The following is a 17,670-nucleotide window of genomic DNA, read 5'->3' on the forward strand; positions in this document are numbered from 1 at the left end:
TTTATTATGTCTGTGTTAATAAGTAATAGTTTAGTGTAAGAAACATTCGTGTATAAGTAGATAGATGTGTAACACAATCTCATAATATTTACAATATTTACATGTGCTTATGATTAGAAACATATATTATTTAAAATTATATAGCAGATTCACATAACGTAAATTATGTGAAAGAGATCAGAAGAATTTAAATACAGATAGTAATGCAGATAATAATTCTTGATTCTAGGCAGAGTAAAGAAGAAGAGCGTGAAGATAAACAAAAGAGAAAGAGAAGGAAGAACGAATTTTTTAGAAATTTTCTGTGCATTGTATTATTAACAGTAAATAGAAAATTATGTGTAAATATTACAGAAAAGTTAGAATATATCAGAGAAGTAAAAGATGTGAATGTAGAAGTGAGTGTAACGTAGAGCTTAGAAATATATCGAGATATATACAAGAAATATAAATATTATAGAGAAGATAAATTTTTAGAAAAAAAGAGAGAGAGAGAGACAATTTAGAACACTGAAATTAATTTCGCTTGTATTAAGAGAATATATGGCGTGGAGAAACATCTTGAAGTCATACACAGAAACACAAAAGTAATTTGACGCTGTTTAATTGCGCAAATTAGGCGCTGCAAATCAAGATTTAGAGAAGTTTAAAAACACATAGAGAGTGCGACATAGAAAGATTGCAGCAAGATGCTTGCGTTGATCCCCTTGAGTGGGGGGCTACCTTAAGTTCCACCCTGCCATTTTCAGCCTGTTGAGGCTGTTTCGCATCCTTCGAAACAGGTTTAAGCTGAATCCCCTGAAAGCTTTCGGTTTTAACTTCTTGTTTCGGTGGTAGTATACGGGATTTCGGTTTGGTCACGGTGGCATCCTTTGGCTGCATTAATACGTTATTTTTAGGAAAAAATGATTTTGACGCGCGCGGTGGATATATATAGCGCGACATATGTAGATACTTTTGACGTCCCGTTTGCGAAGAGTTTCACGTTTCGTATAGCAAAAATGCACAAACAATACAAATCTAATAATATTAATTTAAGAATACAAAATTAAATTCTATAACTGATGAAATATTAAAAATTCGGCACACTTACTAATTTTGTTATTGTTTCCTACTTCTACTAGAGAACGATATATTGGACACATTACATTGTTATTTATAAAGGCAATATAACTGAGAGATAAACTTACTTTAAGCTCGACTTTCTCTTGAGTTTTCTTTTCTTCCTCAAGTTGCTAAAACAAAAGGGATTAATAATTATATTAATAATTATAATTAACACAAGATTAGATTTAGAAATACAAATTTATAAAATTTTAAAATATCTTTTTACTAAATTATGTTAATATTGATTTAAAATTATAATGGATTTAAAAAATTATATTATCTTTGAATTATTTTCGGATTTTTATCAACAATCATTATTTTCTCAATAACTGTGATAATTACCTTGACAGATTTCAGACCTTTCTTAGTGATTTCTTCTTCCTTCTGCAAACAGAAGCACAGACACGTGTAATTTTATCTCTTGACAAAATTTGTACCCAATTTTAAGTTATATTTATATATGTGTAAATTACTGTTAATTTCTATATAATTTTTATATAATTAATTTCTATATAATTTCTCTGTAATTTCTATATATGTATATGTGTGTGTGTGTGTGTGTGTGTGTGTGTGTTATATCAAGTGTACCTTTGATACTTGTGGTTTAGCCATAAGTTTCGTCGCGGGTTCCTCTTCCTACAAATAGCAAAACGAGCTCTATCTCAACGTGTCTTTTATTAATTATCGAATGTAAATAATTGAGCTATGTTGTCAAGTGTGTAAGAATAGAGCGATAAAAGTGTACCTTCGCTTCTTCTGTTTTGGGTTTAAGTTTCGATTCCACCTAAAAGTGTATGTGTAAGATTTAATTCGACATTTTATTATGACCAAAGATATCTAAAACTGTGATTATTGATTCCGGATTGACAAATGTAATAAGTGTTTTGTGTACCTTCGGTTCATCTAGTTTTGGTTGAGCCTTCGGTATCTCCTAAAAATGCACGAATAATATTTCATAATCGCGTATCTGCCATTTTGTAATTTTCTTAATATTATTTTGGTGTATTTTTCTCTGGCAATATTTATGTTTACCTTTAATTTCTCTGGTTTAGGCTTAGACTTTTCCTCGACCTAAAAGTGTTCGTGTAATGTTCATGTATAAATGTGTATAAAGTGTATAAAATGTATAAAATAAAAATAAATAAAGTGTAATAAACTAAAGTATAAAAAATGTAATAATAAACAAAAATAATTGGGAAAATGTGTAATATACCTTGTCTTCTTCTGGTTTAGGCTTAAGTGTCGTTTCATGCTAAAAATGTATTCGTGTTTGAGTATCGAATTGGTTTTGCCTTGTCTTAGTGTGTACGTAAAATTGATTGAGAAAAACTACGTCACACGATCTAAATTCTTCCTTCAATTTTTTTCGTTTATGTGTGTACTTTATTATTACTGTATTAGTTGTATAATATACAGTGTGTCGCAAAATAGCACAAGTGTAAATGTACCTTCACTTCCTCCGTTTTAGGTTTAGCTTTTGGTTCCTCCTAGAAGCGTATATGTAAGATGAGATATATTTATTTTTTGTGTCGATCGCTATAAGTGTAGACTCATTTTAAAAGGCTAACTACTAGCTTTGTTCACTAAAATACGCAATATGGTAAATGTTTTGTGTACCTTTGGCTCGTCTAATTTTGGCTTGGTTTTCGGCGCTTCCTGAAACGTGTACAAGTATTGTTCAAATTAACTATCTGCTTTTATTTGTTATATATTTTCTATATTTTTTTCCATCGACCGTAAATTATTACTAATGTATACAAAATAGTGCAAGTGTAAGTGTACCTTCACTTCCTCTGCTTTAGGCTTAGCTTTCGGTTCCTCCTAAAAGTGTACGTGTAAGTATAAATGACGCTTTCATTTTCGTTTTGATTGACTATGGCATAATTGAGTCTATTTTGAATTCAATGATAAAAAACGCGATATAAAAAGTATTTTCGTATACCTTTGGTTCGTCTGGTTTAAGTGGTTTAGCCTTTGGTGCTTCCTAAAAGTGTACGAGTGGAGTTTAATATTGTTTCATATCGGTCATATTTTCACATCTCTCGTATTCCGCTATTTGTACAAGTGGATATTGTTGCAAGATAATGTGTATATGTGTAAGTATACCTTTACTTCCTCCATTTTGGGTTTGGCTTTCGGTTCCACCTAAAAACATGTTGGAAACATGTTTAAATGTGAACGGAGATGTTTTAGCCAGGCATTTTATGGCATGTTGTTAAATAATGATTGCTGCTAGTTTTCGGTGAGAGAAGAAAAAAGAATATCTTACTGCGTTTTGTATTATGTTGTATTATGTTTTAATTATAACTGTATGTAAAAAATTTTTAAAGAATGATAGCGTTAAATGCGAGCAATAAATTGTTATGCACAAAAATATAGTACCTTCGCATCTGCCGGTTTCGGCTTAGCTTCATCCTAAAATGTAGTAATAATAGTGTTTTTAAAATATAAATTTAAAAGTGTTTTCCTAAGACACAAATGTAATTATGAAATAATCAATGATTTAAAATAAATTAATTATGATTTATATATTCGTGTATATGAAAGTGTGATTTTGTGTACCTTGGGTGTTTCCGCTTTTCCGAGGCTTTTCGATTTTGTAGTCGATTCCTCTTTCTAGAAAAATAGTTTTATGTTGTAAGATTTATGTGAAAGTATATGCTTATTTATAAATGTATAGAAAATATAAATATAATATACAGAAACGTATAGATGTTTCATGATTAACAAATTTGTGTAAATTGTTTTATCTTTTCATTTGTATTTTATATAATTTTACAGTATAACGTATAAAAAGATTTGCATGTTAATGATAATATATTAATAATAATAATGGTAATACACCAAAAGCATATTAGCGGCTTTGCAATTGTTAATAATAAGTATTTGTCCCATCAAAAAATCTATAAAAAATTGTATAGATATTGCATTATTTTTTATTTTGTGAAATGTGTCATTAAAGTCTTTCTTATTCCACATATTTTTAATTGTGATATAATAAATACTATTTATTTTCATGTACCTTAGACTCATCCACGGGTTTAGATTTCTTCTTCTTTGGTTTCAAAATTTGTTCTTGGTCCTAAATAATATTTTTTTAATCAACAAAACTGTAGAAATTTCAAGAAGAAGAAGAAGAAGAGCGATAAGAAAAGAAGAAAATTGTTATTATAAAGAGCAGAAGAAAGACTATATCGTAAAGATGTTTAACGTGATAAGAAATGTCAACGCATATGTGCGAAGTAGAATAGTTTTGAAGATTAGAACAGAGAGAAAGAGAAAGTGAAGAATATCAACGATTATAACGCAGAGAAAAGTGAAGAGCGCCGATTGCATGATTAAACATATGTAGAGAAAAGAAAGAGAGAAAGAGTCAATGATTAACATTGACAGATTACGAAGATCACTTTATACCTCAGATCCTTCCGTTGATTTAGTGGACGATCTACGTCTAGTGGATGGTTTTTTCTAAAATATTGCGCAAAAATATAATAAAATAAAGTAATCAAAAAACATGTGTGTTACGTGTCCTAGTATATTCCAAGTATAAAGTTTGGTACCTTGGGCACTTCCTCCTTGTCAAGTGTAGAATCAGTGTCTTTGCTCTAAAATAAAAAAATAAAAAAAATAAAAAAATACGTATACTTATTCTGTATCGTACGTGTTTCAAATGCATGTGATTTTATATGTGAGTGTACCTTTTTGAATTTATTCTCGTCTATTTTGTGTTCGGGTATATCGCTCTCCTGAAAATATTAAAAGATCAAGTCTATTCGAAAGGAGCACATCGTTTTCCCTCCCCCTCTTCCCGCAAATAATAGATGTAAAATATAAACAAAGATAGAAATAAAAATTCAAGAAATATTAATTATTGAATATAATTAATTTAAATATCGACTATAAAGTTAATATTTATATAAATGTAACCGTTTATAAGTTATTAAATTTATTAAGTGTCTATTATTGTGTGAAAAGTATATACCGTGGGTTCTTTGCTTATGCTGCCTCTAGGTTTGGATACAGGTTTAAGTGCAGATGCAGGTTTCTGCTCCTATGGTAGACAGATTTTCAAAATTACCGAACACCGAATAAGTGTACAGTATCTTAATAATACACGAGTAATTGTTGTAAATATATACCTCGTCTTTGTCACCGTTCTTATGCAATGTAACTCTGGAATTCCGCGAATCCTAAAATACCGATAAATTACGATTTACATTGCGAATAAAGGAGTAAGGAGGACGTAGGTATCAAGCACAATTCGCGTATTTTGTACCTCCAATATTTTGATAGGTTTCGGCGCATCATCCTCGGCTGTCGAAGCCCAAATATCCTGCGATCGCGTATTATTTTATTATATTATATATTCTGCGCAAAAAAAATGTATGATAAAAAAAGATGTGTGTACCTCAATGTCATCGTCGGATTCATGCGTTTGTGGTTTAGTGCTAGGTAGAGAAACGTTCTAAAAGATTTAAAAAAAAATAGTTTTGAAATATACGTATTTTATACAAATAATTATCCATTTTATCATGTGTATGAATATGTGTATGTATAAATATGTATGTGTACCTTATCGATTGTGACGGAATTCTGTTCGCGCTCGATAGATTTCGGTGCCCATACGTCCTAAAATAATATCATCAATTTACAAAAGAGATCATAAAGTTCGTGTTGTGCGTGATATGATGTACGTGTATTGTCTAACTAACGTAATTGTAATGTGTATAGTAAGTTTTGACATCTCGGTCGAGTGGAGGTTTGTGTGATGTGTCTGTGAGGTTCGCGGTGTCCTAAAACAGCATATACTTTATCAAAATCTTCCACATGTGTATGAGTATAAAATACAAAGAATTACTGTGTGAATTGTATTGTCACATTTTGTGTTTCTCATGTGTACCTCATGATGCGAGACGTGTCTATCATCGCGTCCTTTCGATTTCGGTGACGATTTGTCCTAAAATTTCCACAACACAAAAATCTCATGATTTTGCATAAAATATTAGAACATTAAATATTTTAATAAAAAATAATGTTGCATTTATTTCGCGAATATTACAGATTAAAAGAATGAACTTTTTCAATTTTCTTAATTTATTATCGATTATCTCTTCCAATCAAAAAATAATATAATATAAAAAAATTGAATTAATCACAATTGTGTGAATATTATCTATTTCATCATCTATAATTATCTACCTCATTATCTCGCGTCGATTTGACTTCACGCACTTTCGGTTTGTCTAAAGGTGAACTATCTACATCAGTTCGATCATCAGATTTGGACACAGTTCTCTGAATTTTAGTTACCGGTGTGTCCTATAATAATGATATTTTATGACATGTCTAATATTTTATAAGCGTATATTAAGCTTGGAAAAATATGCTTCACGTAATGTACCTCGTGATTTTTGTGCGGTCTACGCTCACGTTCTTTTCGCTCGGACCAAATATCCTAAAAATGTCGAGGTTGAAAAAAAATATAAAGAAATCTGTACAAGACGATGTAATGTGTGATGTGATGTAATATGTACCTCAATTTCTTTGTCAGATTGACGACGAGATAATTTATCTTTAGATTTTGGTGAATCCTATAATAATATCGTGCTTGAACTATTGTGTTTTCTCACAGATTTACAATCTACAATAATAACTTATAATATGTTCTAATGTACCTCGTTATTTTTGTGTGATCTATCTTCACGTTCCTTCCGCTTCGACGAAATATCCTAAAAATATCGGTGTTAAAAAAATGTGCAAAAAAATTATGTAGTACGTAAGATGTAGTGTGCAACGTGTAATGTGTACCTCGATTTCTTCGTCAGATTGACGACGCGATGATTTATCTTTAACTTTTGGCAAATCCTAAAATATAATATTATATTTAGAAGATTGTATATTTATTGTTATTGTTATTGTAAATTCGCGCTTGGTGATACAATATTAAATAAATTAATTTACATTGTGTCACATTTTTTTGTGTCAAATCTTTTTTATATCTTTTGACTTGATTGTCTTATAATATTAATATTTTAGATATGTATACATATGTACAATATATGTATATATATATATATATATATATATATATATTTAAAGAAAAATATATTATATTATACATGTATGTGTAATGAAAGTGTTATATACCTCAATTTTGTCATCAGATTTGTGTGAATGTATTCTGTCTGTATCGGGTAGATGTGGTTTAGTCTTTAATAATTCGTCAGATTTGTGCGGCTGTGTTTTGACCGTGGATGTATCACGTAGAAGTGTCTTGTCTTTTGGAACTTCATCGGATTTATATGATTGTGTTTTAGCTATGGATATATCACGTAGAAGTGTCTTGTCTTTTGGTACTTTATCGGATTTGAATGGCTGCGTTTTAACTGTGGGTGTTCCACTCAAAGGTGTTTTGTCCTAAAATAATATTAAAAATGTTATATATTCTTTCTTTCTGATGCCACCTCTTAGTTCAATTTAATTACATAAGTATGTAATAAGTATGTGATAATTAATTAATAAATGTTCGCGTACTTTGTCATGTTTCTTGGAATCTATGTCACGCTCTTTTGGCTTTATCGGCGAAATATCCTAGAAATAGTAATAGTTTTGAAAAAATAAACGTAACATAAACTTTGTAAATTTGCTTTCATATCTATTATATACCTCAGTTTCTTCATTAGATTTTTGTGACTGTATTTTACTTGTGATTGTGTCACGTGGAAGTGTCTTATCTTTTGAAACTTCATCGATTTTATGTGGAAGTGTTTTATTCATAGATGTGTCATGCAAATATGTTCTTTTTTTCGAAATATCCTACAATATAATACATTTTTAAAGTTTTAATATCTTTTCTAAAAAGTTTTAAACTATTTGAGAGAATAATTATTGTTTAAATCTACATACTTTATCTTGTTTTTTAGAATCAGTATCTTTATTCGCCCAAATATCCTAAAAAAATTAATGTTTTATAAAGATTTGTAATTTCTGCTGACTATGCAACAATACGATTTGTATACCTCAATATCTTCGTCAGATTTTTGCGGATATATTTTATGCGTGAGAGTATCACGTGGAAATGTCTTATCTTTTGAAACTTCATCGATTTTATGTGGAAGTGTTTTATTCATAGATGTGTCATGCAAATATGTTCTTTTTTTCGAAATATCCTACAATATAATACATTTTTAAAGTTTTAATATCTTTTCTAAAAAGTTTTAAACTATTTGAGAGAATAATTATTGTTTAAATCTACATACTTTATCTTGTTTTTTAAAATCAGTATCTTTATTCGCCCAAATATCCTAAAAAAATTAATGTTTTATAAAGATTTGTAATTTCTGCTGACTATGCAACAATACGATTTGTATACCTCAATATCTTCGTCAGATTTTTGCGGATATATTTTATGCGTGAGAGTATCACGTGGAAATGTCTTATCTTTTAAAACTTCATCAATTTTATGTGGAAGTAATTTATTCATAGATGTGTCATGCAAATATGTTCTTTTTTTCGAAATATCCTACAATATAATACATTTTTAAAGTTTTAATATCTTTTCTAAAAAGTTTTAAATTATTTGAGAGAATAATTATTGTTTAAATCTACATACTTTATCTTGTTTTTTAAAATCAGTATCTTTATTCGCCCAAATATCCTAAAAAAATTAATGTTTTATAAAGATTTGTAATTTCTGCTGACTATGCAACGATACGATTTGCATACCTCAATATCTTCGTCAGATTTTTGCGGATATATTTTATGCGTGAGAGTATCACGTGGAAGTGTCTTATCTTTTGAAACTTCATCAATTTTATGTGGAAGTGTTTTATTTGTAGGTGTGTCACGCGAGTGTATTTTCTCTTTCGGAGTATCCTAAAATAATATATTTAAAGTGTTATGATCTCTTGTAAAAAAAATTTTGAGCTATTTGCAAACTATATTTATCATATAGATTTAGTCATATTTGCATACTTTGTCATGTTTTTCAAAATCAGTATCGCATTTTTTGCTCACCCAAATATAAAAAAATTGATATTTTATAAATATGTAATTTATTCCTTTGCAAAAATACGCAAAAATACGAAATTCTGTACCTCAATCTTTTCGTCAGTTTTCTGCGGATGTATTTTATGTGTGGGTGTGTCACATGAAAGTATGTTATCTTTTGAAATTTTGTCGGTTTTATGTGGAAGTGTTTTACTTATAGATGTGTCACGCAAATGTGGCTTTTCTTTCAAAGTATCCTATAAAAAATAATATATTTAAAATTCTATATTTTCTTCTCAAAAAATCCAACTATTCGCAAAAAGTATTTGTAATTTAATTAAAAATTTCAAATTAAAAATTAAATATTAAAAATTTATTTATTTATAACGCGATTTTTATACCTCAATTTTCTTGTCAGATTCCTGCGGATGTGTTGTATTTATCGTTGTGTCATGTGGAAGTCTTTTATCTTTCGATCTGACTTCAAATTTCTCTTGTGCGTATGTTTTGTCTGCGGGTATGTAAGGTTTGTTGTGCGTTTTGTCTGGTGATGTATCCTAAAATAACAATGTTAAATAATATAAAAAAAGTATTTTATGCTTTTAAATTAAAATATGTGTATAAGTACAATAGATTCGCATACTCTGTAATGTGGCGCAGATTCGTTATCACGTTCTCCCGGATTATGAATTCTCCACGCATCCTAAAATTGATACCGTTGAAAATGTATAACGCGTTCACAAAATAAATAATTTTTATTATACATATGCTATGTGTGTAAATATATGTACATAATTTTTTTTTTTTTTTTTTATATACCTCAAGTTCATCATCCGAATCACGCATACGAGGTTTAATTGCAGCTTGAGGTGCATCCTAAAAAATTCATCTCGATGTTACCTCTCACCCCAAACATTTAAAAATATTCTTTTCTTTGAGAGAGAGAGAGAAACTATATTATGTATATATATATATATATATATATATATATATATATATTCAAGCTATATAAATGTGAAATATGCACCTTTGGTTTACGATCGGTTTCGCGAACGTACGAAGTTACTCTGGACTTGGTGGTTTCCTATGATAATATTTTACTTTTTATATAATGTATCTTAAAATTCGTGCAGCACATAAGTGCAGCGATAAATGCGTCACGTACCTCGTAATTTCTTACCCGTTTATCCGTATCGCGCCCTGTCGGTTTAGACGACCAAATATCCTAAAATTACGCAGTGTAATGTATATTGTTCTAACGAATAGTGTGCACGATCGAGAGCAATATGTGTCATCATGTACCTGAATCTCTTCATCGGGTGCGTGTATATGTAGCTTGGTCTTCGATGTGAGTGTGTTCTAGAAATATAGTTGTTTGATGTAAAAAAAACAATAAAAAAATAAAATGATTGATGTGATTAAATTATGTATAAGTGTACCTCGTCTTCAATTGTTCGCGAAATGGTTCCTGGTCTAAATGCAGATACATCCTGTAACGATGTAACATAAATCTTTTTTGCATGTTTCTTTTACACACTATAGCTATAATCTCGAATTTTTGGTTTTGATTTATATTTGAATATAGTTACGATTTAAGAGATTTTTATATACAATAAATATCTTAAATTCTGTGTTATATATTTAGTTTACATGATAAGTTTCATAAAGTGTATAAATAAATTATATCTCTATAATTATAATCAAGTATTTATTATTATTTTATTAAAAAATTATCTACGCTTCAAAAGCTCTATCAAGAACAACGTGAAAATGATTTTAAAAACTACTTGAGGAAAAATAAATATTTTATAGATTAGATTAATATATAGGCTGCTCTAACAAACAATAAATATTAAATATCCAGCTTTTAATACATTAAAAAATAGTTGATCAACACTAGAACAACTGTCAAATGTGTGTTAACATAAAATATTAAATCCCTTCTTACGTCGATTCTGAGAAGGTATAATAATTCACTCACATTTTTTTTTATACTTACTTTGTTTACCAAAGATCATAATTAATGGTAATAACTAATCAATTAATCAGCAATAAAATATTTTGTTAGCACATTGTGTAACTAACTGAAAACTTTGATATATATTCTTTCTCACCTTTTCAACGGTCGCTTTCTTCTTCTCTATGATAGAGGATCGTCTGCTTTCCACTTTGACTTCTTCCTCCGTCTAAGTAAATTAAAAAAAAAGTTAAGATAAATAAATATTTAATATATTGTACTATATCTCAATTTCCCAATTTATAATAACCGATATGTTTTAATTTATAATTTAAAATAAGATAAAGGAAACTTTGTTATTAATTATTATTAAAAGATTAATCATTTCTATATAACAATAATATTTTGATCTATTATTCATTCGATATTATAATTGCTTATATTATATATTGCAAATAATATAATAATATAATTATAATATAATAAAAAATTTAATTTTTCTATATTTAATTTTTTTATATTTAATAGTTTTTTCAAAACACGCAAAATAATGTCGTAAAATTGTTTGCAAATGTTTTTGGTAATGTCTGTATGTAATACATGTGTACATATGTGTATGTGTACCTTCTGTATAGAAAGACGTCGTGGTGTTGTAGTGCCATCATCCGTTATCTATACAATGATAATAAAATAAAGAAAAAATAAAACTTTGTATTTTAGAAAAAAACATTTGTATCTAATAGTACAGAATAAATTTTTTTCGCGATCATAGCTTGCAAAGCTATTAACGAGAGATTCCATGTTATAACTTATCACATACCTCAGTCTTGGTAATAGAGCTGCGACGGCTTTCTGTCTTGAGTTCTTCCACCTAAAATATAACAATTTATCTGTAAAACTGGTCTTTGAAAATTTTTTTTTACGATTATCTTTTCAAGAAATATTAATGCTCACTCTGCTGACTGACTCTTTACGAGCTGTTACAGTTTTCTCGGATTTAGTTTCTTGAGATACCTACATATAAATAATATTATATATGTAATAGAAATTAAAAAATTAATTTACAATAAATAGAACAGTGTGACTGTATGATTAGCGTGAAATGATGCATGTGATGATAAGAAAATATAAAAAATAAATTATATTCACCTCTTTGGATTCGGGCTCTTTTTTCTTTATAATCTTTTTCTAAGGAAAAAAGTTTAAATTGTAAGAGATAGAAAACAATTAAGAATAATAAGAACAATAAGATATAGAATAATAAGAAAATTAGATTAATGAAGATACTCGCACTCACCTTTTCCTCTTCTTTTTTATCTTCAACTTTCTCGGCAGGTTTTTTCTAGAAACAAAAACATAAATGATTTAAATTAGTCGTCATATATTATTTCCACGATAATATTTAAGGAAGCTAAATATTTAAGAGAAAAAAATAAATATTATATTATGTTCTTACCTTAATAGATTTTCTTTCTTCAACATTATTTACAATTTCTTCGTCTTTCTGCACATGCAAATAAATAAAATGACATTAGTAAAGTATTTCACTTATGTAATATTTTCAAGCATGTAGTAATAGATCAAAAATACAAGAGATTGCATCACAAATACAATTTAAAAAAATATTCAGTTTTCACTAACACACACGTAGAGTTCCGATACTCATTTCTCCTATGTTTGCAAAATTTATCATGCACAGATATACGCAATGGGAAAAGAAAGCCAAGCATGCGAAGCGGGATAATAAGATCAAATCTTTTTATATCACACACAGCGTAATTTTTAAGTGCCAGCTTCTGGGATTTAAGGAGGAATATGACTTCTTACATTTCTCTAAGCTTTCAAAAATCTGCATTTTCTAAGCAAAGAAAAATAAATATTAAAGCGTTTGTTTTTGAACATGCGAGCGAGAGACTCGTTCGAAGAAACATAGCGGATGAGCCAAAATTATAAGCGGATATACTGTAAAAAATAAAATAATACAAGCAAAGCTACGCATGGCGCAAAACCAATAGATATTAATTGTATAAAGATAATTTTACAGCTACAAGACAAAATTTTATAGCTGAAAGAGAAATTGAAAAAAGCTGAAAATAACTTGCGGCGATTTACACACATTATATCTCGCAGATTGACGAAATATTTTGCCAAAAGCTTCAAGCCGCGATTTGCTAAATTCGTTCGAGCAGAATTCGAGCGCATACATTACAGCAAATTTTAGCTAAAACTAAATTTTTGACATCTCACCTGTAAGATCTCCATTTTCTGAAACAGAATATATATACATCTTTATTTTTCTTTGTATTTTATATATAATATTTTATATAATTTCTAGGTACTTTTTATATAATATTTTGAATTATTTTAATTGGTAATAATAATTAATAATTATGAATTAATATAATTATGTAACTAGTCAACTAAGAAAACCAGTATTTATATGCATATTTCTACGTACATTATATTAACATAAAATACTTTTATAAATATTCTGGCGCACACAATATACGTAAGCAACAAGGCAAAGGTATAACAGATGACAAAATAGATACACACAAAAATTATGACAGATGAACAGGAAGGTGCAACTAATGAACAATCACGGTGTTACGTGTTCTGATTATAGTGTGCTGTGCTTTTTTTATAGAAAGATTTTTTACTCAATTTTTCTTAAAAAATTAAAAAGAAATAATTGCATCGTACCTTCCCAACCCCTGGTTTATAGATACCATTTGGTTTCAGATCGGGCTTATCCTTGAAAATAACAAGAAAAAAATAATTTATCCCACGCAGAAAATATGCGCATAGTGTAATAATTTCAATGGCTTATTTAAAAAAAGCAAAAAAAAAATAGTTCAAATAAATTGATATAACTATGTATAATGAAAATTTTATTCGAATTTGAAAATTAAATAGTGTAAAAGTGCTCTTTTATTACCAAGAATAATATATTGTTATCAAATAAAAAGAAATGCTATGTAAATTGAAAAAAAAAAAACGGAATCAATATATTAGTGTCAGAGTATATATGTTTGTGTATGTGTGTATGTACCTCGACGCGAGAGATTACTTCAGAGTCGGATTCCTCGAGAATGGCTTCTGTGCTGATAACGCTGGACTCAATTACACTCACCACTTCTTCCTCTTCTTCCTCCTCCTCCTCCTCATATTCTTCTGATTCTTCGTCCTCATCGTCCCAACTTATTACCTTTCGTGTCGAGATAAGTGTTCAACAATATGACAATTGTCGCGTCGAGGAGTCGAAAGATTGATCGTTTTTACGATTTTACGTATAACGAACACATTACACTAATGCATGTTTAATGTATATAATTTATTTCAATATTGATTATCAATCAAAATAATTATTCAAAGATAAATTTATTTTGTAAAAAAATTTTCTTTTTGTTTAAAACGTCTTATCTCCCTTTTTATTATTATAACCATTATTTGTAGACACTAATAGCGAAGGATAAAAAGAAGTATCTCTATCTAATAAATTTTGCAAAACGACCAATCTTTCTGCATCTGTATCACGTTGTTTGTAGTCAGTGTAAGAATATCTTGTTAATCACAAGGAAATACATTGATGGAAGGAATAAAGGAAAGCAGCAGAAAATTAAATAAAATTTTGATTAATCTGCTTATATAATCGGCCGCTACCTTCTCCTCTTTCTTTTCCTTCTTTTCCTCCTTTTTCTCTTCGACCTTCTTCTCCACCTTCTTCTCTTCCTCTTTCTTTTCAACTTTTTTCTTCTTCTTTTCTTCCTCTTCTTCGTCCTTCTTTTTCTCCTCTTTCTTCTGTAATTTAGTAAAGGGTTTGCATGCGACATAAGGGAAACATATCTCATTCATCAATGACCATCGAAATGGTCATAAAAATATTGATTTAATTACATTAAGATTCTATAATTTAGCTTCAATCATTAAATCAAACATGTCAATTTTTTATTTGAGGATATTTGAATTATTTTTAAATTATTGACAATATTTTGGACAAAAAAAGGGGTGATTCTTATAATTTTAATTAAACATGCCGATACTTCACAGAATGATATAAAAAGGAGAACTTACATTCACATATCGATCGATAATCTACAAATAAAATATTATTAAAAACACACAGAATTATTACTTACTTTAACGACGAGTCGGGCCGACGATTCATCTTGCCCGTATTCGTTGCTCACGACGACTTTATACGTTCCGGACAATTCCGTCGATGCCGAGGTGATGGTCAGTTTCATGTCCAGGCCATTAAAAGAAATCATGATGTCCTTCGACGCTTTAACGACCGTTGAATCTCTGAATTTGTATCGTAATAATTATAAAATAACCATGAAAATTTCGTGAGAAAATTTATAATATGTAAAAAAGAGAGGAAAGAATTGTCGATTCTAAGATATTAATCGAATTATATTCCTCAGTAGAAACATTAATTATTTATAGTTTTATATTCTTATGATATAATAAAATTTTCATATTATACATATATTTTATATATTACAATAATATTAATTTTACGAAAATATCATGTTAATAAGAAAAGTATTTATTTTTTTTTTTTTATTAAGCACATACCTGTACCACGTAACGGTGACTTTCCGATCTTGCGTTGCGAGACTGGCGATGAGTTCAACTGTCTTGCCTTCTTCGACAGTCTGAAAATATAAGAGATAGATCATATATTAATTAAAAAAAGAAAACATAATTTTAATAATCTTTTTTTGTTTATAAATATTAATCAAAAAGTGTCGCAATGAAAATACTTACAATTGATTTAAGGCCGGTAACAATTTTCGGTTTCTCTCCTTGATCTGGAATTTCTGTCACTTCCACTACTTGCGAGGTAGCTTCTCCTTTTTCGTTGCGTGCTACTAATTTGTACACGCCTTTGTCTGTCGCCGACATTTGTTCGATTTCGAGTTTGACGGCAAATTCACCCTGTGTTCGAAAAAATTATTTTATCAAAACTTATGTATAAAATAATTTTTTAAATAATGATTATATTATCGGTATTATAATCATATTGTGTATATATATATATATATATACATATAAGAGACATTTACTTCTTTGACTTGCTCGACATGTAATTTGTGTCTGCTATCCTCTTTAACGGCCTGATTCTCCTTAAACCAGGTGCATTCGGGCGCAAATTGGGAAAGAACGTGGCATTCAACCACTACGGTCTTCTTTTTGACGATCTTCACAACTTTCGGCTTTTCTTTAATTACAGGTATAACTGAAATCATAATCAAAATAATAATTAATGTAGATACTCTAATTTAATTTATTACTAAATTAATCTTTTCGGGTTCTAAGCAAATAGATTAGAGATGATAGCATTATGTATGTATTATATACAATTTAATTCAAGAAAAAACTTACTCTCTACGTTCAGAGTAAGATTGGCGTTAAGTTCACCGAGCTCGTTCTTGATGTTGCATTTGTAAAGGCCGGAATCGTCTGGTCCTGGATCGTTGAGGCTCAGTTTGATGTAATAGATGTCCTCCTTCTCTTGGACGACGCTGATGGAGATTTTCGAAGACTCCTTTACCACCTTACCGGCGTGGGTCCATACAATCTGCGGTTTCGGCTTCGCTTTGACCTTGCAATCCATAACAACGAGCTTGCCCTTATTTTGCGACTGTATTCGCGGCTTCTCGACGAATGTCGGCCCGTCTCCTTCTGGCTCCGGTTCTGCTTCGATATTCAAATTCAGATTGGCGTTACTCTCGCCGTATTCGTTCTTCACGTGACATCTGTACGTGCCGCCATCCGGTCCCGACGGATCCTATCGTTCAAAAAATAATTTAGAATAATTTCATTGTAAGAATTTCTAGAATGCAATTAGATACCATATGATACCACAATTATTTAAGTATTATTTAAAAATTTTATGGAGAATCAGATTTATATATAAAAAAAGTAAATTGAGGTTCTAAACATTTGAGAATGTATTTTAATATTTATGATTAAGAAAAAATAATCAGAATTGTTTTGAATTTTTGAAAGAAGTCATGTTCAAATAATTACCTTTATTTCCATGATAAGCTCGTAAATGTCCTCTTCGATCGTCTTGGTCTTGATTGAGATCTTCGACGATTCCTTGACTACATTGGTCCCGCGGAACCACGTAACCTCCGGCTTCGGGTTTGCCTTACACTTGCACTTCATAGTGATCAGCGTACCGCTCTCGTTCGGGATGATGCGAGGTTTTTCGATGAAGGATGGAGCGAAACCCGCGCCCTCCTCTGCATCTTGGAAAGATCCACGGTTAGACATCGTCGGCGAAGATAAGGAGCGCCGCTTCCGGATGCTCACTAGGATACCGGAAGCGCGATCTCCGTCGCGGTCGCAGGTCATCAATGACCGGCGACCGCACGATTCCTGATGACGTTAGTCGTGTTGTTGGCAGCTCAATGAGAGTTACGAAGCGAACTTACAGAGACTTTCACGATTGGTTAGCAATAGCGCGGCTGTGCTTACCTGATGGAACTGATTCATCGCGCGATCTTTTCATCGAAAGAAATCGCTTGTCACCTTTACGAATCACGATCATGGAATGTATTTCGCACGATGGAGTCTCGAAGAGGAAAGTCAACGGGATTTAT

General features: G+C 29.9%; 2 protein-coding genes across 20 annotated transcripts in view; both read right to left on the reverse strand.

Moving 5' to 3' along the window:
- LOC126850889 (twitchin) overlaps nt 1-17,670 on the reverse strand; it is a 90,163-nt gene that overhangs the window by 54,331 nt on the left and 18,162 nt on the right. For 5 of the 19 annotated variants that reach the window (XM_050594317.1, XM_050594315.1, XM_050594314.1 and 2 more), the window contains 30 exons: nt 17,093-17,310; nt 16,445-16,850; nt 16,126-16,298; nt 15,827-15,997; nt 15,635-15,714; nt 15,193-15,358; nt 14,717-14,854; nt 13,301-13,318; nt 12,510-12,557; nt 12,351-12,395; nt 12,203-12,241; nt 12,008-12,067; nt 11,874-11,924; nt 11,678-11,725; nt 11,211-11,282; nt 3,670-3,723; nt 3,490-3,522; nt 3,214-3,252; nt 3,050-3,091; nt 2,890-2,928; nt 2,725-2,763; nt 2,556-2,594; nt 2,321-2,359; nt 2,140-2,178; nt 2,000-2,038; nt 1,853-1,891; nt 1,696-1,743; nt 1,450-1,491; nt 1,191-1,235; nt 724-876 (listed from right to left, as the gene is read on the reverse strand). In XM_050594317.1, the coding sequence (XP_050450274.1) occupies nt 724-876; nt 1,191-1,235; nt 1,450-1,491; nt 1,696-1,743; nt 1,853-1,891; nt 2,000-2,038; nt 2,140-2,178; nt 2,321-2,359; nt 2,556-2,594; nt 2,725-2,763; nt 2,890-2,928; nt 3,050-3,091; nt 3,214-3,252; nt 3,490-3,522; nt 3,670-3,723; nt 11,211-11,282; nt 11,678-11,725; nt 11,874-11,924; nt 12,008-12,067; nt 12,203-12,241; nt 12,351-12,395; nt 12,510-12,557; nt 13,301-13,318; nt 14,717-14,854; nt 15,193-15,358; nt 15,635-15,714; nt 15,827-15,997; nt 16,126-16,298; nt 16,445-16,850; nt 17,093-17,310 (2,462 nt within the window). Of the gene's footprint in view, nt 1-723; nt 877-1,190; nt 1,236-1,449; nt 1,492-1,695; nt 1,744-1,852; nt 1,892-1,999; nt 2,039-2,139; nt 2,179-2,320; nt 2,360-2,555; nt 2,595-2,724; nt 2,764-2,889; nt 2,929-3,049; nt 3,092-3,213; nt 3,253-3,489; nt 3,523-3,669; nt 3,724-11,210; nt 11,283-11,677; nt 11,726-11,873; nt 11,925-12,007; nt 12,068-12,202; nt 12,242-12,350; nt 12,396-12,509; nt 12,558-13,300; nt 13,319-14,716; nt 14,855-15,192; nt 15,359-15,634; nt 15,715-15,826; nt 15,998-16,125; nt 16,299-16,444; nt 16,851-17,092; nt 17,317-17,670 lie in introns of all 19 variants that reach the window. The other 14 variants (XM_050594330.1, XM_050594313.1, XM_050594316.1 and 11 more) reach the window with 14 other exon arrangements.
- On the reverse strand, nt 4,522-7,392 carry LOC126850941 (uncharacterized). Its single transcript, XM_050594431.1, has 11 exons — nt 7,255-7,392; nt 6,916-6,972; nt 6,783-6,836; nt 5,680-5,736; nt 5,516-5,572; nt 5,384-5,440; nt 5,247-5,297; nt 5,090-5,158; nt 4,806-4,853; nt 4,668-4,712; nt 4,522-4,575 (listed from the first exon to the last, which is right to left on the reverse strand). Exons 1-8 carry the CDS (start codon nt 7,266-7,268, stop codon nt 5,104-5,106), a joined length of 402 nt encoding a protein of 133 aa, XP_050450388.1. The 5' UTR covers nt 7,269-7,392; the 3' UTR covers nt 4,522-4,575; nt 4,668-4,712; nt 4,806-4,853; nt 5,090-5,103.

The sequence above is a fragment of the Cataglyphis hispanica genome, chromosome 7 (assembly GCF_021464435.1).
Source record: "Cataglyphis hispanica isolate Lineage 1 chromosome 7, ULB_Chis1_1.0, whole genome shotgun sequence".
Taxonomy (NCBI): Eukaryota; Metazoa; Arthropoda; class Insecta; order Hymenoptera; family Formicidae; genus Cataglyphis; species Cataglyphis hispanica.

What these genes read in the sequence shown, in the direction of transcription:
- LOC126850941 (XM_050594431.1), bottom strand. An exon ending in GATCACACAAAAATAACGAG is followed by an intron (nt 5,737 to 6,782) that starts GTACATTAGAAC and finishes ATATTATTTTAG; the next exon opens with GACGTATGGGCACCGAAATC. An exon ending in AATCCGACGATGACATTGAG is followed by an intron (nt 5,441 to 5,515) that starts GTACACACATCT and finishes ACGCGATCGCAG; the next exon opens with GATATTTGGGCTTCGACAGC.